The sequence below is a fragment of the Osmerus eperlanus genome, chromosome 6 (assembly GCF_963692335.1).
Source record: "Osmerus eperlanus chromosome 6, fOsmEpe2.1, whole genome shotgun sequence".
In the NCBI taxonomy this organism is placed as follows: domain Eukaryota; kingdom Metazoa; phylum Chordata; class Actinopteri; order Osmeriformes; family Osmeridae; genus Osmerus; species Osmerus eperlanus.
The window spans coordinates 5,910,627-5,932,494 of record NC_085023.1 but is presented as its reverse complement, the minus strand read 5'-3'; the positions used below and the strand labels follow the sequence as shown (position 1 = coordinate 5,932,494).

The following is a 21,868-nucleotide window of genomic DNA, read 5'->3' as shown; positions in this document are numbered from 1 at the left end:
AAGATCGAAGGCAGATAGGGACACCAAGGCTGTGTCTACTACCCTGTAAGACCCGATTTAAAATGTCAACATCACCTTCAGCTCTCCAAAAAACACATTTGCAAATACGACTTTTTTTTTACGACATTTATATAACCAATGGGTCCTATATTGTCTTGCCTTGCAAAGCCATTGGATACATTTCTGGAAAGACACTTCCGATACAGTATTAAGGGACCACTAAGGCCTATATAAAAACATCCAAAAACAGCATAGGACCTTTGATGGTTAAGTTTAATGTATGATTTGTCCTTTTTAACACTTTTTCGGTCTATTATCACACACAAATAGATGTATAACTACTCCAATCAAGGGAATCCATACGTCCTTGGAGCAGTGACCTTCAAACTCCAAGGGATCTGTATGACAATTGAGCTCTGAAAATGTAACAATCAAGTTGATCGAAGAAGAAGAGATCTTTGCCATGTATGAAATGCTGTTTTTGGATGCTTTTATATAGGCCTTAGTGGTCCCCTAATACTGTATCGGTAGTCTCTTTCCAGAAATTCATCCTTGGTGCAGAATTACAGCCACTACGAGCAGTCCTACAATGAGCTTTCCTTAGGACGTGCCATTTCTCTGTCTGTAGCTTTAAATGCTATGAGGAGGTGATGAAGAAAGTGTTTTGTTCGTATCTTCATAAACGGAGTGACTAAGTTCAGTTGAGTTCTGGATTCTAATAAGTATTATCAATCTGCAGATTAGGAGAGAAAACCAGACCTATGACAATAAATGACAACACAACACCAGGCTTAGGTTTCAATCATGTCTCTCATGAGCGCTGAAGGCCGGAGGACCAACTTTTGATAGGGCACAAGAATGTAAACATAGATAGTGACAGTCAGGCAGTTATGACGTTACAACAGTCTCAGAGAGATTCACAGCTCCGAAATACATGACAACTCTCAGACTAGAGAGATCATAGTTGGAGCTCTCCTTTCGTCATGACAAGGGACGTTTACCCAGTACTTTTTCCTGACCCCGAACATCTATTAACCCTGACACATAGACACAATATAGTCTTATTAATAGCAAGCTCACATGAGAACATACTAACTAGTATCCAATGACTAGTTCTATTGATTAGTGAATAATGTAAGCACACAGGAAAACCCAATTTCTTCCACAGAGGAGAGAGGCGGTGCTAACTGCCATGCTTTGGTTGTTTGCAAGCCATGTTGTCCCTCGAGGAAAAAACAATATCACGTTCGCAGGTCGTAGCTTTTTTTCTCATTGGTGGGCCAAATTCTCTGGGTGGGCAAAGCAGAGAAAGGGGAGGTAACCTTTCCCCTTACGACGACATAAGGGGAAAATTCCAGATCCAACCATTTCAGCTTAGTTTTCTCAAAGGCGGAGAAGAATACCCAGGGCTTGGTTTACACTTATCAACATTTCTAGCCACTGGGGGACCAAAGGCAGGCTAAGGGAACTCATATTCAAGTTAAATAACCTCATAAAGTGACATTTTCAAGTAATGGGAAAATGATTTACTTTGAATATGAAATGCATATTATACATGTTTTTGAATTGAAAAATGGTGGTGTGGTTCATGTGGCATATGGTGTGACACTACATCATTTGGTGTGACATTCAGAAGTGTGACAATAAAAGGCTTTGTTTGTAAAAAACAAAGCCAGCTCATTGTGCAGTTGGGGGTCAGATGGCTGAGCGGTTAGGGAGTCGGGCTATTAATCAGAAGGTTGTTGGTTTGATTTCTGGCCATGCAAAATGACTTTGTGTCCTTGGGCACTACTTGACTCGGGGAGAATGTTGCTCTGGATAAGAGTGCCTGCTAAATGAAATAAAAAATATAAATAAAAAATCATATAAATCTCAATAGAACACATGGGAAATAATATCAGCAAGAGTCACAAGAATTATTTTTGATTTATATCAGGGTTTGTCAGAATTAATATAAAATATATTGAAAGATTCAGGTACTTTCAGTGCCCTGAATTCTGCTGGTTCTGTCAGTGTAAGCGCCATAAGCACTGAAAGTCAGTGATCAAAGTGCACAAGTGCTCGGTAGTAGACACAGCCTATGGCTCTGGTCCGGTCATGCCCAGAAGCTTATAGCTCCGAAACTCGTGCACGCTTGCAACTAGCTGTACACGTCATACTTTGCGACAACCAGTTGCGAGCTTGTGAGATGGAGCTAAGGCATTGCAGAAAACTGTCAGAAGATACATGTGAACTGTACGAAAATCAATACTATTAGTACTGTAGTATTATACGTTAAATAATATATATATATTGTGCTTATTAAAGTTCTGTCTTATGATCAGAGAAGTGTGCTCAGGCTTAAACATGGTGTCTCACACAGGGTGTGGGAAGCAGGCTGTTCTTTGTGTCTCTATCTCTTCATTTTCAGAAACAACCTTGAAACCGTGTGGAAACGGCACCCGAGCAGGTGGGACGCGTAGGCAAGAACAACTCCCTGATGCACGAGAGAACAAGCTCAACCCTCTTTTCATCTTTTTGTTTTAATTGCACTGTATAAATACATGCTGGGGAGGAAGAGATAGCCAGTTGGACTTCGTGAACCAGCCCAAAACTCTGTTGCGGGTAGGGAAACGTAGACAACCCCAGAGCTCTGGACTTGAGTCTTGATTTCTAACTGCTGCATTAAAGCTGATATTATCGGACCTCTGCGACTCCAGACCACTCTTTCTAGAACACAGATTTGTGTCATTGAATAGACATAAAAATATTTCAATCATTCAACGTGCAGGGCCTATACGTTGTTCTTTTTGCTTCGTGTTTTTAGTTTAGTTATCCGGCTCCGTTGTTGTTCTAGCTCGACAAAGCAAGCTAAATTAAGCCTACCTATGTTACTATTACAATGATGATGAGTGTTGCTTACTATTACTATCTTATTGTTAATGCCATCGTTGTGATGTTAACTGACATAAAGTTCTAAGAATATAACAACCATAACAATATTGTGGTTATCAGACATGATTTATTCATCTTCGTCTTTGCTCCAGATAACATGTCAACAATCTATAATGACGCCGTAACATGCCACGATATTATGAGGCTATAATTACGTGTGTCATGCCATGAGCATAGCGTTCATTACAAAATGGTTAAATCTGTTTAAAATATCGGAAATAAACTTTACAAACAACCGTCATGTATGTGCAACCGTTTTTAAAACTTGCTACAATAAAGGCAGGCAATTGTAGATTATCAAGTCCTTTCTCCTTGTTCTCATTCAGCTCAGGTGCAATTTGCTGATGTTCCCTTTTGTGCTTGTCCCCTGTTCGTATCCGCGAGCACGTTTCCAGGCAACTTTTCTTGACGTAAGCAAATAAATGGGGTGCTAGTTTGTTTCAAACTTAGCAAAAATCATGAAAAATTATTCTATGAAAAAGCTAGTAGTATGAGCCAGGTTCTAGAATCGAACAAACATTCTTGGGGGAGATAGTTTTAGATATGTTGACTGGAGTTAATAGAATAAAAACGACCGGACGAGTCGGGTAGCAAATCGGAAATGCAATACCACCTACATCCACCGGGGCCGTTGCCTCAAGCCGAGGGGTGCGGGTCTGGTTTCGGAGATAGGGGCAGAACTTTTTGGACTTCACTAGTTCACGCTAAATAATACTTTTACAATTAAATGGGCTACGAATATTTTCTCAAAAACGGCCTTAATCTGGAATTTCAATCCCCATTATATTTTTTCTCGTTTTGGTAGTTTGACTTTTATTTTGAATTGAAATGTTTCAGAAAGACATTGTATCTGTTCCACATGTCATGTCATATTGGAACCAATTGGTTGATAACATCGATTGGAGGAAAGTCTGGATGATTCCTCACAAGTACCTTATTCTGAACAAGGTGAAGGAGGTGTCATTTAGAATTTTACACAGATATTACCCTGCTAATCATTATATGGTTAAGTATAAAAGAGACATAAATGTGAAATGTTGCTTCTGCGAAGATCACTCTGAAACTGTCCTGCACCTCTTCTGGCACTGTTTACACACCCAAGCATTCTGGAAAAACTTCAGCAGATTTATAGATAATATATTTAATGATTTTGTTTTAATGTGGGAAAATTTGATATTTTGTTTCTACAATAATCAAAGAAAAGAAAATGAATACTTTGTAATAAATGTATTGATCTTAATGGAAAAATTTCACAAATGTAAATTCAGCAGTAAAAAAACGTATTTTATACTTTTCCTTTGTGAGTTTGCAAATTACATATCTTTACCGGTACTTTCTAAATCCCACAACAAAAAGGCCTTAAGAACGTTTAATGGTCCTCATTTAATATTCTCTTGTAATACCCCTGGCAATCTTATTTTTTATTTTTCTTATTTCAGTTGTTTATATACTTGTATACTGTTCTGTTTACTATTATCTGTATACTTTGTACTTTTTCTAGGAAAAAAAAAGAAAAAGTGTTTCGGAGATAGGAACAAGCTTCTGCGCAAGACCGGACAAGTCGGTCTGGAAAGATGGCGCGGTCTATTTCGCGTTCTCGCTTGCCTCACTGCGCATTGACACTGAACATTTTTCATAGAAATGAATGGGGACGCCATCTTGGAAGAAAAATCTAGCTGTATTAATATAAGTCTATGATCTAGCTGGAGCTGGGTACTGTAAATACACCAGGTTTGTGACATTGCAATTGGAAAACTGTTAATAGGCTTTGCTATTAAAATACGTTTGGGGTGTACAACGCATACCGGCTTTGATTACATTGTTTAGAGTGTTATAAATTAAGCAGACTAGTGTGGAGCCCACTGTGTCCATTGCTCCATTCGCCGTGGCTTTTTAAAAACATTTTTGCTGGCTACTGCGCAAATAAATTGAATTGAAATTCCAGGCTGCATGCTCCCAGTACTGACTGTGAGCACCAAGTTTATACACTTACGTTGTTGATAGTACCCATATGTAAAGTTGTGGGTATGCTATGTGTATAGTACAGTATAGCCTACCTCATATACACCCTTCAACCAGACTCCTGCATGCTCCCGTTTAACATTATTTGTAGCTGGCACATAGTTGACCTATTTTCCTTTATGTTTCCATAGCAGCAATGGTAATTGACTGGCTTGGATTTGGCTATGCAGCGACCATAGCTCTGGGGGGATACATGGGATACAAGAGAAAAGGTAGGATGAGATTTTAGTCAGGATGACTAGGTCTGACCAGGTCTTACCTCTGTACCACAACTGCATGTCCTGTTATAATTAACTTCATTGTTGTTGTCAGTTTCTACTCTTCTGTTTTCTGTTTGTAGGTAGTCTGGTGTCGTTGATTGCAGGATTACTCTTTGGCAGTTTATCAGCCTATGGGGCCATACTAATAACAAATGACCCAAGTGACCAAAATATTTCACTTTGTAAGTACAACTGTAGTCACGTTTGAACACCCTGTTTTATACATGTATAACAGCACAGTAGTATACTATAATACAGTCTCCAGGTTGTGACAAAAAAGGGAACAATTAAATGTTGTGGTTGAAATATGTGGTTGGTCCGTTGGTGAATCAGTCGTGCAGGGTGTGTGAGACAGCAACGTGTGGGTGTGTTGGAAGGTGTAACAATCTTTTCTTCCAGTGGCCTCTGGAACTCTGGCAGTTGTGATGGGAATTCGATTTAAGAGATCTGGGAAGATAATGCCAGCAGGCATCATGGCAGGGCTGAGGTAAGAATCAGACCACAGAATGTCGCACATTTTACAGACCATATCTTCTGGTATTCAATCGATTCAACCCCTTCAATTGTACTGCAATATATTGAATCATTATATGAAATTACAGCTGATTATGTCACTGTTTTTTAAATTCAGTTTGCTGAGGATTTTACAACTTTTCCTGTTCACTTTGTGATGGGACAAACAAGACTAGTGACACAAGACACAACACTCACTTCACAGGACCAAATGTTTTTATTAATTATCAACATGTCTGTTTCTAATATGGACTGTAAAGAATCATGGGCAACTCTAAATGTAACCTGAGACGCAGATTTCCTTTGGATAGTGACAGGTTGTTTGAGCTGTATGTATTTATGTCCTACTTATGAACTAATTTGTTGCTTGTGCATTTTGAGTGGAAATGAATGTTTTTTTATTATTATTTTCTCTTGTAGTAATGATTGAAGTTTGAATGATTATGTTGACAGGACATCAATAAGTGAAAAGCAAAATTTACCTACAGTCAAAACCTGACTGATTACTGAAAACTGCATTCCATATATTCCATATATCTTATGCTGACTGCAAATTGTACCCACTGAAAATAATGAACAAATAATGCAAAGCTGATAAGAGTTCAATAAATGTTTAGTTTTTTCAATCGTATTCTTCTATTCTAAAAACAACTTGTTTAACACCTTCTTCACTGTTGTGACGTAGACCTCATCAGGCTGAGGCTTCCTCATGCTGTTGGGCTGCAGGAACTTGTGGATGGTTGGTAGGACCTTCATCCTCCCCTGGAAAGCCTGGAGAGGAAAACATCCATGCCCAAACAGGATTAAAAACTCAGATGAGTCACATAGCTGTTCAACCTCCTTTAACAAGCACACGTTTTATTCTGTAATCACATGACATCTCTTTAAAGTTGTGTAGACAGTAATAATCGTAAACGTAACTGCATGAGGTTTACCTCAACATTGGGAAAATGTTTGAGAATCTCAGGGAATTTTTCCTCCATCATCAGTGTGGCCTCCAGCAAATGGATGTCTGCACAGCTGAGCTGGTCACCAACAAGGTACTGGGAGCCACATAGTGCCTGTGGAAATATAGCAATGTAAATTGCTCTGAGCACTAAGGGTCTTAAACTACACCCAAGTACTGTATCAAACAACACCTTTATTATACAACCCAAATTCTGGAAAAGTTGGGTTTGAGTTGTACTCATATTTATTAATCATGTTCATGGTCAAGACTCCAGACACTACCTTCTCATACACAGGGAGGTAGCGGCCTGTAGCTTTTGCCTGAATGTTCTCCAACTTTGTCTTTAATTCCATAGGTGGTGTGAAGCACAGGATCATAATCATTTCCATGAAATCTCTCAATCCCTCAGAATACATGTCAATCCTGAAAGAATACAAGTTCTGGGTGTGACTTGCATACTAATACTAAATTGGATCAACACTCAAATATAAAATATTTTGAAAGAAAATCATACATTGCTCGCTCTTTAAGGTCCTTCCCATAAAGATTGTATTTCCCAGCTATATAGTTCAAGATGGCTTTGGTTTGAACCAGCTTCATTCCATCTATTTCCACCATAGGGACCTGCCCAAACATGAGATCTCCATCTGCAGGAACATGGCTACCAACTCAAGAGGGTGAACGTCTCATTCAGTAAATCAGTAAATAATTGACCAATGTTGACTCACCACTGATATGTTTTTCATATTGTTCATGGGTTGTCAAAAACACTTCTTCAAACTGTGAACAACAACATTGCAGTTTGTCTGAAAAACCTTTACGAACAGTGTCGGTACAGTGCACTAAACAATTTGTATGCAGCATAAGTTTGTGCAAAAGTGCAATGTCATGAGTCCTCCTACCTCAACCCCAGACACAGCTAGAAGCCAACGAATTGACTCCATTTTCCCCCTCCCATTGAAGTAATGTAATACAACCTTTCCAGCCATGGCAAACTGTAGAATACATGACGACGATGCAATGTTAACATATTCCCATTATTCATGTTATTGTAGGTTACTAGTTTATACTGTTGTCTAATTTTAATTTACCCGTGAGTCCTTGAAATTAGATTGCAGACAATGAAATGCCAATGTATACTGACGGAATAACGGATTATTATATAATTATTTCCGGACGAGTCGTGTCCAAAAAGCGTTTAGAACGTTGATTTAAAAATAGTCAATGTTAGACGTAGCCTTTTAGTAAACGCTATGCGACTGCTTGGCAGAGTAGCCTACTGTGACACGGTGTCTAGAATGACTTTAAACCATGGATAAACGATAGATTTGAAATGCACCATGGGTAAAAATGTATCCTACTCAAATTTATTTTTCTCTTCAGTGGTATACGTTTTTGTGTCCTCTAAAATATGAAGTGAAAGTTTACTATGTATCATAACACGAATTTAACCTTTCCTAATGCTGGGTACACCACGGGATAATCGGGACGATTTCGCCCCTTCCGACAATCCTCGTTAATGTCCCGATTATCATGATAGTTCTGCAGATTATTTTATCAGATTTTCCCTTGGTGTGAGGTGTGTTAAGAGTGACCGGATCTGCTCGGAATGACGTCGGAGACGCCCCGATCGCGAATCCTAAATATTTATCAGAACTCCTGATGTGTGGGGGCCCGGGGGGGACCCCGAGGACAAACCCCGAAATTATCACGTGAAACAAAACAATATCCAATCAGAAAGCAAGCTGAGAGAAGACGGAAGCACAACAAACGCAGTCATAGCGCAGCACAAAGTTAAATGGATTTTAACTCACTCACGCTGCTCGTTCTTATTTTTATATATATTTGATTTTTAAATGGTTGTATTCTGAGATTGTTTAGTTCTTAGAAATAGTTAAACTTTTGTACTTTTACTTAATTTAAGATTCGTAGGCCTATATGTTTAGTGTTTTGCATCCCTGGCACAGTAAATTCCGTGTTTGTATACTACATGGCGAATAAACAGAATTCTGATTCTGATTTGGACAGCAGAGATGGAGGATCATCTTGTCGATTTGTGGCAACATCAAACCCTTTTCTTCTTTTCCGTGAATTTTCTGTGAAAATCATTCCAAACACTATCATCGCAATTTTTTTCTGCATGTCGTCCGCCATGCTTATTCTGAAGTCTCGAGAGATTTTGCAGATTTCTTGTGTTCAGTCGGGACACTGGTTGAAAATCTGTTCGTGTGTGGTGTGCTGTCTTTGTCACATAATGGCACACCACACACTAGGTGCAAAACGGTTAAATCGATGATTTTTTTGTCCTCATGTTTGTGGTCTCACAGTTTGAAAATCTTATAAGATTAAAACATTTTTTTGTGTGTACCCAGCATTGGCCAGGTATTTTCTTCAGGCCAGCAGGTTCGGGGAGGGGAGAGCCCCCCCTAATTTTTGACCTCGCTGTTGAATACGCAAGCAGTTATTTACTAATAACGTCACTTTAGTTAATCATCTTGTCTGTTTTTTTTTAAGAAGACTGATCCATGAGCCTCTCTAAAACCCCAATTGCAAGTTTTGATAGTGAGACAAAAAGGTTTTCCATGTAGTATTTCTTGTGAAATAATTTACTGTTTGTGCATTATTATTGAACATTTTGTAATCATTGAAAGTTTAATAAAATGATGTTGACAGCACATAAATGAGTAAGGAAAACAACTGACCTGCTCTTATAACCTTATTTACTATGACAAATTATATTTTGTAATAAATGGAATGTTACAAATGGTAACCCTGAAATATAATTAGTAAGTAATTTTAAGCTTGCTCTGGAGAAGTCGCTCTGGATAAGAGCGTCTGCTAAATGACTAAATGTAAGCCAATGAGGAGATGCCATTCATTTTAATACATGTTTTATTATAAAGACTTTACCCCAAAATGTTCATATTGCAGTTAAACATGTTACTTGTCAATAAAATGGAAATGTAGCCTATGTCTACATTGCAGTGAAACATGTGAAATACAATGAAGCAGTAACTGGATTAAGGAACACATATCCTTTAACTGAATAACTTGTGAAACACCTTCTTCACTGTTGCAACGTAGACCTCATCAGGCTGTGGCTTCCTCATGCTGTTGGGCTGCAGGAACTTGTGGATGGTTGGTAGGTCCTTCATCCTCCCCTGGAAAGCCTGGAGAGGAAAACAACAATGCAATCCTGATCATCCTGGAAGGGTATCTCAGTTGTCCGTTTTAATCTCCTTTAACCACTGCAGAAGTTGCTTATAGCATTCTTGCATGAAGCCCTTTTAAAAGTGGTGTTTGCTGTTTTTGTTTTTGTTAAACTGTTAAAGTTTACCTCAACATTTGGGAAATTTGTGAGAATCTCAGGGAATTTCTCCTCCAACATAATTGTGGCCTCCAGCAAATGCATGTCTGCACAGCTGAGCTGGTCACCAACAAGGTACTGGGAGCCACGGAGTGCCTGTGGAAGTAATTATGGTTATCTTTTCTGTTCATGGACTCAGTCTGCAAATACAGGAATTAAACCACACCTTTATTACAGTAAATGTAATTCCTCATGGTCAGGGTCAAGACTTTAGACACTACCTTCTCGTACACAGGGAGATAGCGGCCTGTAGCTTTTGCTTGAATGTTCTCCAACTTAGTCTTTAATTCTGCAGGTGACAATATGCACAGGACCAAAAACCTTTCCATGAGATCTCTTACTCCCTCAGAATACATGTCAATCCTAAAAGAAAAACAGGTTTGGGTGTGACTTGCATACTAAAATTGAATTGGATCACAACTCAAATATAAAATGTATGGACAGAGGATCATACATTGCTCGCTGTTTGAGGTCTTTTCCATACAGATTGTATTTCCCAGCTATGTAGTTCAGAATGGCTTTGGTTTGAACCAGCTTCATCCCATCTATTTCCACCATTGGAAGCTGCCCAAACACAAGGTCTCCATCTGCAGAAAACAGATACATGGCTACCAACTAATAAATAAACCCATTATTGAATTATTGACCAAATGTTAACTCAACTCACCACTGACTAGTTTTTCATATTGCTGAGGGTCTGTAATAAACTCTTCTTCAAACTGTGAAGATGAGCATTCATATATTTTTGGACTGACAAATAGCTGTAAACAGTGTCTGCAAAGTGAGTTAAACAATTTGTATGAAGCAGAAGCTTGTGCAAAACTGCCATCTCATGACTCCTCACCTCAACACCAGCCACAGCTAGAAGCCATCGAATTGTCTCCATTCTCCCCCTCCCATTGAAATAATGTAATACAACCTTGGCCATGGCAAACTGTAGAAGACAGGCATTGATTACATTTTCATACATCCCTTGTTTTAGATGTATATCATATTAGTTTACAGCCTTTATTTGAACTTACCTGTAAATTGTGCGCAGGAAAATGAAAAATATGTATGTTAAAGAGCCGTTCAGATGTAGCATAGAGCTAACTGTCTGCTGTCTGTAAAAGCTTACCACATCCTTGATAAGCAGGGTGACTTACAGTGGAGACACGTCTATATTTGGAAATTCCGTTAGTTTGTTGATATAGATCTCCTAAACCCCTATGAAACTATTGACTCATTTGTATTTAAAATTCTTCAAAAAGCCAAAGCTGAGCCAAAGTACATTTTTAAAGATGTTTTTATAGTTACAGAATGCTCAACCACTCTAAAACCTGAGAGGCAGACTTCCTGTGTATCGTGACAGAAAGGCAATGGATAAAAAAAAAAAAACATTTTAAATACAAATATGAGCCTGTTGTGTAGAGTGTGGTGTTTATGTACCAAGTCATCACACTCAGCACAAAACCACTCTGAGGGTATACATTCCCCACAACAGATGACAGCTTCTTTCACGTGACAGTGATTGCATGTCATCTGGACAATGTTCCCAGCAGAAAGTAAATTGTCAAGGTTCTGTGGCCTTGCCTGTTGCCAACATTGTTGGACCTCTTTCTGCCTTTGACTCCAACTGGACCATGGTGGCTGCTGAACAAAATTTTGTGAATCAATGTTTTCTGAGTCCTGTAGGTCCTCAAGCTGCTGCATATTAAAATGTTCAAAAGGGAGGAGAAAAAATAATAATACCCTATCTCCAAAATTGCCACAACACACTGTTGAAATACAGCATTTGGAACAAAATATTAATCATGGTCTAGGTGTTGACCATGGTCTAATGCAGGGGTTCACAACCTTTTTTGGACTACGGCCCGGTATGCATATTTGAAATATTTTCGCAACCCGGTAGCATGTCCATTCAGCCGACTCGCTCAGGTTGGGCTATCATTGCAAATAGCTTAGCTGCTCACCTGTATCTTCTTCACTATCATGGTTGTGCCTTGTGTCTTCAACCGGACTTTTAAAATAGCTCATCAAATTCGTCAGCTTTTTATGAGCCATTTTATTCGCTTAGCCACACAGTACCACACAGTACAAAATAATCCTCACATTGCTACATAATCGTCATCACTGTACTTATAATTTTAAACAGAGCGTGACTTTTTTGGTAAAAGACATGAGTAATAGATGCATCAAACAGATTACCCGTTAACAACCTCTATACAAGAGATTCCTTGAAATCATGCGACAGCCAACTCAACTAAAAGTTTTATTGTCAGCTACCCACGGACCGGTGGGCCGTGATCTGCAGCATTATGTGAGGCCATTCAAGCACATCCCTCACGCTATTCTGTAGCGAGGTGGGGCATGATGTGTTCAAGGTAAAGTTTATTTTGCCCAATGTACTAGTGCAACTTGCCAAAACATGTTTTGCTGCCGACTCTGAAATATGTATGTAAACAGAGGGTAAAGTGTAGTTTATGTACAGTAAAATGGATGTGTCTTTTGATATATAGAATAGTTACATAATTATTGATGCAGGTATTCAGGTTGGATCACATGATGTGTGCTCATTTTGAGAGATGTTGCAGTTATGTAGTCCATACAGTCCAGTTCACAGTGGCAGGTACAGTACAGTTTATGGTTATACCGTAGTTCAGTTTCATACTGACCAATGTTGTTGACTTCAGGTGTTATGTTAAGTTTAGATGCATGGTTATTAGGTCGCATATTTCCATGATATGTATGTTATATGTGCGTTTACTTTTAGTTCATACAATACAATTACAAAAAACAACAACATAGTGAGCAGTCTGTGGTGCTGGGGTACAGTAGGATTTAGAGTTTCTCAGGTACCTGACTGTTACAAGTTTGGAAACACTCAAACTACTGCCAGATGGAACATCCAGACTGGATGGCAACACAGTACGTATCTGTTGTCAAGGTAACACATGTAATGTAAAAAGTACAGTTTTTAAGATTTTGCCTAATTAATTTGTTGCATTATTGGCATGCAACACAATATAGATAAAGTAATAAGATTGTTTAACTCTATGCCCCATCCAAGCCACAAGGGGGTGCAACGACTTACAAATCTGGCAATGTGCAGAATTGTTTCCTCAAATGGAAACATGTAGACACACCCAAACTCTTACACTTACCTTGTGTGCTATAACATTTACTTAATAATTTCAACTAGTTAGTAACATTCAAGAAATAGGGTCTGATCCATTTTGGAATATACAGAAACTTCCTCTCTGGATTGTGTTCAAGGAGTCAGGTGGCTGCGTGGTTAGGGAATTGGGCAAGTAATCAGAAGGTTGCTGGTTTGATTCCCCGGCTGTGAAAAATAACGTTGTGTCCTTGGGCAAGGCACTTCACCCTACTTGCCTCGGGGGAATGTCCCTGTACTTACTGTAAGTCGCTCTGGGTAAGAGTGTCCGCTAAATGACTAAATGTAAACTGGTCTTTATAAAACATTAGATTAGTGTGTTTCTGTGTTTATTAGTTCCACCTGTGTCTTGTTTGTCCTTCAGCGGTGTCGTTAGTGTTGTTGAGTTCACCTGTGTCTTGTTTGGTTTGATGTATTTAGTCCCTGTCATTTGTTTGTTTCATGTAGCGTGTTTCCTGTCGTTTGGTTTCAAGTATCTGTCCTTGTTTCTACAATCTCCATTAAAGCCCTTTTATTTTGTCAATCCTGCATCGTCGATCTCTCTGCACCTGGGTCCTCCCTACAACCATTACAGAACGACTGAACCACCATGGTCCCAGCGGAGAGATTCCCCAACCCTTTCATGGGCACCTGACTTTCCTTTGGGGGACCCCTGCACCTGGGTCCTGCCTACAACTGTTACAAAGAGAGAGGGAGAGAAAGAAGGAGCAAGAGCTTGGATAAGGAAAAAAAGAACAAGAGAAAAATTGAGAGAAAGGCAGAAACTCCTTGATGAAGAAATAAAGGAGAACCATGTAAAGGAAAAAAGAAAGCGATGGATTACTATTTCATTAAGAAAGAAAGTTGACCCTGATGCAAAGGTGAAAAAAAATAAAGCGGTGGAAAGAGGAAAAAGATGAGAGGATCCAAGAGAGCCACCAGCAGTCGGAAGACAGAAAAAAGGGTCTGGAAAAAAAACACGGAGGAGAGGCGAGAAAGGGAGCAGAAGCAGGGCTGGATGCAGCCTGCTTTGACTGGGGGTGCAGTGAACATTTCTGGGGGGTATCATGATTACGGAAAGGATTTGTAACTCAGACTGACACACAGACGTAGAAAAAAATCAACTCTCCTTTTATGTGATGTACATTTCAGGATAACAAGGAATTTACAATAGTAAAAGTTCAGGAGACCACACGATACTAGAAGGAACCCAGGGTTGGGATGGAAGGAGCCATGGCACCCCTTAGCCACCTGATATCAGCCATCATTGAGTCCATCCTCACCTCCTCCATCACCGTCTGGTATGCTGCTGCCACTGCCAAGGAAAAGAGCAGGCTGCAACGTATCATCCACACTGCTGAGAAGGTGATTGGCTGCAATCTGCCTACCCTCGAGGACCTGCACACCTCGAGGACCCTGAGGCGAGCGAGGAAGATTGTGGCCGACTCCTCCCACCCTGGTCACTCCCTGTTTCAGTCACTCCCCTCCGGCAAAAGGCTGCGGTCCATCAGGACCAATACCTCACGCCACAAAAACGGTTTCTTCCCTTCCGCTGTTGGCCTCTTCAACAAGGCCAAGGGACCACACACTGACTCTAATGACTTCCTGCTTAAAACACACTGCTTTTTGCAGTGCATTCCAAATTTGTATCTTGTACATTTGTATTTTTTGTAATATTTGTATTTTTATATTGTAAATTACGGAAACTTATATTTTATTTTATTGTATATTTTATTTAATTATAATTCCACTTAGTACTGCTAGTTTATGTACCCTTAGTATAGATAGTCCACATATTTAGGTCCCTATATGTTTATTGTATGCACCTTCCTGCCAAAGCAAATTCCTTGTCTGTGCAAACTTTCATGGCGAATAAATCCCATTCTGATTCTGATACCCACAGTGTGCCCGTCACCACACCTTAATTTCAAGCCTAGACTTTCATATTGCACAGCAAACTGTCACACGCACCAATAACTCGACTAAGGAAACTACCTGCACTCAATTATAAGACAGAATTATAATTTCATATATTGCACTGCAATGTGTCACGCACACACAATAACCCAACTGGACATATGTCATAGATTTTGTGGTTGATTTATTTCATTTTGGAAGCTGATCAATAAGTTCAATAGGTATTAAAAACAGTCAAAGGGGCATAACATGGAAAATCATTTATATACAGTGTTTATCTATATTCGACTTGTTGAGCCTTTTGAGAGTTGTGATTGATTAGTCATGCCTGCAGAGGCCGGTAGTGGGGGGGGGGGGGGGGGGGGGCTTTCGGCCACCATGTCTCATTCTCAATGAAGCTGCCAGAAGGAGCTGCCAGAAGGAATGTATCGTGTCCAAGCGTCTTTATTGATATCTCCCCTTTTCAGGTACAAAATGAGTATTTGTGTTCTTGAACTTTAGAATATGTTTGATAAATTGTTTTGTTTGTGTTTTATTAACATGCCAACCGAATGTTGAGTGTCTAAAAGCACTATTGTATTTTCGATTTTTAGCTGATACGGTAACGCACCTAGCTAAACTCAATGTTTGTGGTTAATATTGACGATGTTTATGTGTTTGATTAATGACTATTGTGGTTGTGTGTTCATTTCTGAATTAACCATGATAGGTAACAAGGAATAGAATGAAAAGAGTGAGAAATTATAAATGACTGTTTATTTACCTGTAAAAGAATACTGGAAGAAAATAAGAACATTTGATTGGGAAGTTGACTTCGGAATGTAAAGGATATACTTATTATTGTTCCAATATTGTGTCTTGTATCTATTGAAAGAACTTTTGTAACAATGTTAATCATTTTGAAAATAATACAAATTCTCAATGAAGCTGCCAGAAGGAGCTGCCAGAAAGAATGCATCGTGTCCAAGCGTCTTTAGTGCCCCTCTCTAGTCTGTGAGGCTCCTCTCCTGATATTAAATATCCCCAATCCTACACAAGCATAAATTATTACAGATACAATTTATCTAAAATATAACTGAAATAACTTTAGTCCACTTTTCCTGAAAGCAAACTTTTTTGACACAAATGTTTCAAATAGCTTGTTGCTTCGGAAAGCTTTGTTTCCCCCAGCACTACGTAGCAGGGGTCCTAGCGTCCTTCGTCTCCCTGGATCTTGTGGAAGAAATTGGGATTTCCTGTGTGCTTACATTATTCACTAATCAATATAACTATCATCATCGTCATTGGATACTAGTTAGTATGTTCTCATGAGCTTGCTATAAATAAGAGTAGATTGTGTGTCAGGGTTAATAATGTTCGGGGTCAGGAGAAAGTACTGGGTAAACATCCCTTGTCATGACTACAAGGAGAGCTCCAACTATGATCTCTCTAGTCTGAGAGTTGTCATGTGTTGGGAGCTGTGAATCTCTCTCTGAGACTATCTTTGTTTACATTCTTGTGCCCTGGGGGGTATTCCAGAAAGCAGGTTATGTGACATACCCGGGTAAGTTAACTCCCCAGCTGACACCCAGCGTTGTAGCAACATTGCCAGTAGGTTGCTGCAACATTGTGAATCAGCTGGTGGGTTAACTTTCTGGAATACGCCCCTGGTCCTCGGGTCTTCAGAGCTCATGAGAGACATGATTGAGACCTAAGCCTGTTGTTGTGTTGTCATTTATTGTCAGAGGTCTGGTTTTCTTCAATTTGCAGATTGATATTTCTTATTACAGTTTTTCTCGATTGCTATCACACAAAAATGGTATGTGTAAGCCATCCTCACAAAACCATTTTGCCAAATCCCAGCAGAAAGACCATGTACCCCAGTCTTTAAACACAATTTACCCTTTTGACACATTTCTCAGGTTCATTCACACTTCTTTGCAAAAGTCTAAACTAGGGCTGTCCCCACTCAATCGAGTAGTCGATTTTCTGGTCGATATGCTCTTGGTCGACTAAGATTTTTTTAGTCGAGCTGCCGTATGGCAGTGTGAGATCTGATTCCCGCTTTTGTTACCATTGCTGAATTAAAGAAATGTTCTACAGAAATTGTTATAGAATAGAATATTGATTATATTATTTAAGACAAATAAAGCAACTATAAAAATATATAATTTAAAAGAAAAGGTCTTACTGTTTTCCCTTTCGTTAATCTGCGCTTTGTTGTTTTTTTGCACACGGCACAAGCACAATTGGCTGCCGAACTACAAACTCTGCCATAGCCTACATTGTCGGTATTTTTAGTCAAAATGGCAAAGAAATCTGTGGTATGGCAGCATTTCATTAAAATAAATTTATATTTACAAAGTACCGGGTGACTCAAAAAACGTTGAATGCAAACTCTGCCAACAACGGTTTATTTTTCATAGTTCGATGTCGAATATGATGTAGCCTACCACCTGAACAACGTAAATTGGCCTAGGCCTACTTCGCTCATGCTAACGCGCTGGGTTGAAAAATGAATATGCCTATTATAAGAATCACATCCAATTCGAATGACATTGGCCGCGTTTCCCAGATTCGATCGTTCTTAAAGACTTAAAAAGGCTCTTAAGAAGGGTTTGGCTAAGAAGGAGCCCTAAGATAGGGGTGTTTCCCAGACGCGTTCTTAACTGCCTTCTTAACCCTTGTGTTATCTTCGGGTCGTTCTGACCCATCAGTCATTGTGACCCACCGTCGTATTGCGACAACTTTACCGCATACAAAAACAAAGTGAAGCATTTTCTTTTAACCGTTGGGCTGTCTCAGACCCCCCACATTGCGAAGGTTAAAAGAAAATTATTTTTATTTGGTTTTGTATTGGGTAAACACAACGATGGTTCGTTATGAACCTTTGGGTCATGTGACCCGAAGGCAGCACGAGGGTTAAGATCCCGCCAAAGAAGCTTCTTAACCCTTGTGCTGCCTTCGGGTCACATGACCCAAAGGTTCATAACGAACCATCATTGTGTTTACCCAATTTTACCCAATACAAAAACAAATACAAATAATTTTCTTTTAACCATTCCAATGTGGGGGGTCTGAGACAGCCCGACAGTTAAAAGAAAATGCTTCACTTTGTTTTTGTATGAGGTAAATTTGTCACAATACGACGGTGGGTCACAATGACTGATGGGTCAGAATGACCCGAAGATAACACAAGGGTTAAGAAGCTCTTAGTGGGAGCTGTCCACCGCCGTGGTGCTGAAACTAAATCAATCGATGCCAGGCAAATCGATCACCCACCACTTTATCAGCGCATAAATCACACACAACACCCTGTGTGGTCCCCACACACAGGTGCAATTAGGCTACGCGCGCGCGCGAGTGTGTGTGTATGTGTGATCACAGCTAACAGGTGTATCCAAGTAGTAATCAAGCCCATTAACACATATATACCCCCCTGTGGCTAGGCACACGTGAGAATGGAAAAAACAGCCAGCAAACGGAGCAAGAGGTCACCCTCGTTTACCCCAGAGGAGATGGCCGTATTAGTGGACGAGGTCTGGCAGCACCGTAATGACTTATTTGGGGGAACAAAGGGAAAAAAAACAATTGTATTAAAGAACCGAATTTGGCAGGCCATAGCCCAAAAGATGTCCCCCTCTAGTCCCTGTGGCCTGCGAGACTGGGGTGCTGTAAGGAAAAAGTGGCAGGAGTTCCAAAGCCAAACCAAAAAAAAAAGTGCAAAGGTGAGGCGAGAGAGCATGGGCATGGGTGGTGGCGCACATGGTGCTACAACCCTCACTCCGGACGAGGAAAAAGTCCTTTACATAATTGGAAAGACGGCCTCTGAAGGCATTAGTGGGGGCATCTATCTTCTGGGGGACGAGGGCCTCTCAGGAAACAGCGAGGGCGAGGAGGAGGAGCCATCTGGGAGCAGAGCGGCGACATGCACGTCCCCAGGAGAAGACCACCCCCCACAACCGAGCCCTGTCCCCGCGCGCCAACCAACAGGGCCCGGTGTCCGCATGCGGGGAAGCTTAGGAGGGTGGCCCCCCATAACGACCTGCACCTGCAGCGAGATGCTGGTGCGTCTCGAGAGGGAGAAACTGGTGGTGCTGCGGGGGATAGAGGGCCAACTGGAGAGACAGACTGCCCTCCAGGAGGAGATGGTGCAGATAAAACGCCAGAAGTTGGAGCTGCAGCTGGCACTTGTCGAGGCGCAGTTCAACCGTCCCTCCATCTCGGCCCCAATAATTCTCCCCCAGGATGGAGGTCAGGGGCATTTCTATTTTTTTCCTCCGCATTCCACAATGTATCCCGTTCAATTTCACTAATCAATCTCCCTTCATTGCAGGTGATGCAGATGCAGACGCCCAGTAAGACAGCGGTGCCACTGCTTTTAGTTTCTCTTTGTTTTTTTTAAATAAACTACTTTTCCTTTTCAACCATGTGTTGTGTGGATAATTTTGCGTCATTTCTTAGCTTTCAAGCCTTATACATCAGAGGTCTTCAACCCTGGTCCTCAGGGACCCCCTGTCCTGCATTTTTTTTATGTTTCCCTGCTCCAACACACCTGATTCAAATGAATGGGTCGTTATCTAGTTATGCGGAAGCCTGTTAACGACCATTCATTTGAATCAGGTGTGTTGGAGCAGGGAAACATCTAAAACGTGCAGGATAGGGGGTCCCTGAGGACCAGGGTTGAAGACCTCTGCTATACATGATAGTTGATATGGGTTGTGTGATGGTAGTGGGTTTAATGTTGGGAGTAGGGTTGTGCTGATATCAGTGCTTGGTGACTGGTGGTGACGGGGTAGGGGCTGATAGACATCAAAAGAGATTCACAAGCTCCTCTGGTCTGGACACCAGCTTGGTGGAGTGCTGCTCGGGATTCGTGGGGGGCGGGGTTGGGGGCTTCGTCTTCCGATGTTTCCCCATCTTCATCCACAGGAGGTGGCTCATCTGCTCCAACGCGCACTGCTATGTTGTGCAGCATGGCTGTGACAACAATCACGCGGCAACATTTCACAGGTGACAAGCGCAGCCCCCCCGACAAACGATGGATACATCGGTAACGAGACTTCCACCTGCCAAACACCTGTTCAACGTGGGTCCTGGTGTGTGTGTGGGCCTCATTGAACCTCTCCTGTGGTGTTGCTGGGTTGGTTAACGGTGTCACGAGGTAATTCCGGAGAGGGTAGCCACTGTCACCGAGGAAGATGCTCCTGCCGAACTCTCCTCTGCTAGCCTTCTGCCCCACAGCTGAGTTGGCCCACACAAAGCTGTCGTGTGTGCCTCCTGGCCACCTGGCAACGATGTCTGTGATGAGGCCATCGTGGTCCACTGCCACCTGAGTGTTGATGGCAGCGTAATGTTTCCTCCCAATCCAGCACGGATCCACCAGGGAGGGATTGTGGATTGGGATCAGTGTGCCATCCACGACACCAATCACCCGGGGGATCCCAGCCATGGCATGAAATCCACTGTGGACCTGACGGACCTCGTCCCGTGTGGTGGGCATTCGGATGTGTGTCCGGGCATGGCGCAGGAGGATCGGTGTCACTCGGCTTCTACGTAAGTTCGCATGCTGCAAGTTCAGGCAGTGATAAGCGCACTCTGATGATTTGCATGTTAAACAAACAATATTTTAAATTTGTAGTACATTGTAAGAGATAATACATAATAACCAATCAGGCATTTTGTATTATATCGGCATTCGGTAACAACAGGACTGGTGACACGAGACTTATTATTAGTAATTAGCTTATTTTATAGCGGCTGAATCTGGAATGTCCAGCAGCTACATTGAGTCCGATCGGGAAAATGTTTGTACATTTATGTTTGTCTAGTTGTCAATGTCCCTTCTTACGTATGTATTTCTTTCATATTATCTCTTAAAACAGTGAGGTAAAACATCACACAAAAGGGTTTGATGAAAAACATTGTGACATTTATAGAAAAAAAACGTTTCCAATTTCGATTAGTCGATTTTCAGAAGTGTTTAGTTGAGTCTTGGTCGACCAAAGAAAATCTTAGTCGGGGACAGCCCTAGTGAACAAGGCACTTCGCAGCCAGGCGTAATGCCAGCCCTCGCGGTTCGTGCGCTGCCGCGGTCACCGCATAATTTTCTCATGCAGATATAGTTGTTTATAAAATTAATTCAGCGTAGATAAAATATTAATGTTTTAAAGTAGCCTACATGTTTAATTTAGCATCTGCTCTTACCTTCACGATATCTTATTGCATCTGAGCTTTAAATCGAATGCTTGTCATTTATAAACAAAGACTGCAATTATGACATCTTCAGTAAGTCATCATGTTACCATGGTTATTGAACTTCAACACAGTGAGATTACTGTTGCCTTAAGTCAATAACCACAACATCCTGACCCATTTAATATGTTTCAAAGGTAGGCCTACTGTATGCATATATTCATATAACCTAAGTTAATGCTTCTGAAACCGGAATACGTAACCATGTGAAGACTCAAGAGAAAACGTTTTAATATTAGGCTAAAGACGATGGTTTTCAGCTAACGACCCATTTAGGCCGATTGCCTGTAGGCAATTCATCTGTTTTCCATAATTAGGCCTACCTAAATGGTGGCGCATCATGCCATAGTCTAATTTGTTCCGCCATAGTTTCATAATAGCATACACCTAACTCAATTTGTACATTCTCATAATGTCGACTCATATTATAGATCTCTCGAATAAGATCTCTAACATAGATTTAAATGCCATTGCTTAAATGTAGGCTAAGAACACATATTTTGTATTGGGACATGCTTTTTTTATAACTTAGCATTTAC

At 40.7% G+C, this 21,868-nt stretch overlaps 4 protein-coding genes across 6 annotated transcripts; 2 read left to right on the top strand and 2 right to left on the bottom strand.

Moving 5' to 3' along the window:
* The first annotated feature begins 4,518 nt into the window (after nt 1-4,518).
* Nucleotides 4,519-6,355, top strand: tmem14a (transmembrane protein 14A). 3 transcript variants are annotated; one of them, XM_062463192.1, is made up of 5 exons: nt 4,519-4,665; nt 5,088-5,168; nt 5,297-5,398; nt 5,616-5,703; nt 5,848-6,355. In XM_062463192.1, exons 2-5 carry the CDS (start codon nt 5,093-5,095, stop codon nt 5,885-5,887), a joined length of 306 nt encoding a protein of 101 aa, XP_062319176.1. In that variant the 5' UTR covers nt 4,519-4,665; nt 5,088-5,092; the 3' UTR covers nt 5,888-6,355. The 3 variants fall into 3 exon arrangements, with proteins under 3 accessions (XP_062319176.1, XP_062319178.1, XP_062319177.1); XM_062463194.1 differs by having other exon boundaries at nt 4,558-4,665; nt 5,091-5,168; XM_062463193.1 differs by having other exon boundaries at nt 4,628-4,902.
* LOC134022030 (glutathione S-transferase 3-like) lies at nt 6,325-7,947 on the bottom strand. The gene is made up of 7 exons (XM_062463189.1): nt 7,770-7,947; nt 7,581-7,673; nt 7,407-7,458; nt 7,193-7,325; nt 6,960-7,101; nt 6,665-6,790; nt 6,325-6,500 (listed from the first exon to the last, which is right to left on the bottom strand). Exons 2-7 carry the CDS (start codon nt 7,665-7,667, stop codon nt 6,366-6,368), a joined length of 675 nt encoding a protein of 224 aa, XP_062319173.1. The 5' UTR covers nt 7,668-7,673; nt 7,770-7,947; the 3' UTR covers nt 6,325-6,365.
* Nucleotides 7,948-9,567: 1,620 nt separating this feature from the next.
* LOC134022031 (glutathione S-transferase A1-like) lies at nt 9,568-11,284 on the bottom strand. Its single transcript, XM_062463191.1, has 7 exons — nt 11,068-11,284; nt 10,890-10,979; nt 10,713-10,764; nt 10,500-10,632; nt 10,267-10,408; nt 10,016-10,141; nt 9,568-9,848 (listed from the first exon to the last, which is right to left on the bottom strand). Exons 2-7 carry the CDS (start codon nt 10,971-10,973, stop codon nt 9,717-9,719), a joined length of 669 nt encoding a protein of 222 aa, XP_062319175.1. The 5' UTR covers nt 10,974-10,979; nt 11,068-11,284; the 3' UTR covers nt 9,568-9,716.
* Nucleotides 11,285-15,496: 4,212 nt separating this feature from the next.
* Nucleotides 15,497-19,501, top strand: LOC134022825 (myb-related transcription factor, partner of profilin-like). The gene is made up of 3 exons (XM_062464570.1): nt 15,497-15,562; nt 18,524-19,328; nt 19,411-19,501. Exons 2-3 carry the CDS (start codon nt 18,536-18,538, stop codon nt 19,434-19,436), a joined length of 819 nt encoding a protein of 272 aa, XP_062320554.1. The 5' UTR covers nt 15,497-15,562; nt 18,524-18,535; the 3' UTR covers nt 19,437-19,501.
* Nucleotides 19,502-21,868: the final 2,367 nt, after the last annotated feature.

Coding starts and splice junctions, on each gene's coding strand:
- tmem14a (XM_062463192.1), top strand. CDS start 5,093: ATGGTAATTGACTGGCTTGGATTTGGCTATGCAGCGACCATAGCTCTG. Junction 5,169..5,296: donor CATGGGATACAAGAGAAAAG/GTAGGATGAGAT, acceptor TTCTGTTTGTAG/GTAGTCTGGTGTCGTTGATT. Junction 5,704..5,847: donor GGCATCATGGCAGGGCTGAG/GTAAGAATCAGA, acceptor TTTTAAATTCAG/TTTGCTGAGGATTTTACAAC.
- LOC134022031 (XM_062463191.1), bottom strand. CDS start 10,973: ATGGCCAAGGTTGTATTACATTATTTCAATGGGAGGGGGAGAATGGAG. Junction 10,765..10,889: donor TAGCTGTGGCTGGTGTTGAG/GTGAGGAGTCAT, acceptor TCATCTTCACAG/TTTGAAGAAGAGTTTATTAC. Junction 10,409..10,499: donor GACCTCAAACAGCGAGCAAT/GTATGATCCTCT, acceptor TTTTTCTTTTAG/GATTGACATGTATTCTGAGG.
- LOC134022825 (XM_062464570.1), top strand. CDS start 18,536: ATGGAAAAAACAGCCAGCAAACGGAGCAAGAGGTCACCCTCGTTTACC. Junction 19,329..19,410: donor AATTCTCCCCCAGGATGGAG/GTCAGGGGCATT, acceptor CCTTCATTGCAG/GTGATGCAGATGCAGACGCC.
- LOC134022030 (XM_062463189.1), bottom strand. CDS start 7,667: ATGGCTGGAAAGGTTGTATTACATTACTTCAATGGGAGGGGGAAAATG. Junction 7,326..7,406: donor ATATGAAAAACATATCAGTG/GTGAGTCAACAT, acceptor ATGTTCCTGCAG/ATGGAGATCTCATGTTTGGG. Junction 6,501..6,664: donor AACATTTTCCCAATGTTGAG/GTAAACCTCATG, acceptor TTTCCTCTCCAG/GCTTTCCAGGGGAGGATGAA.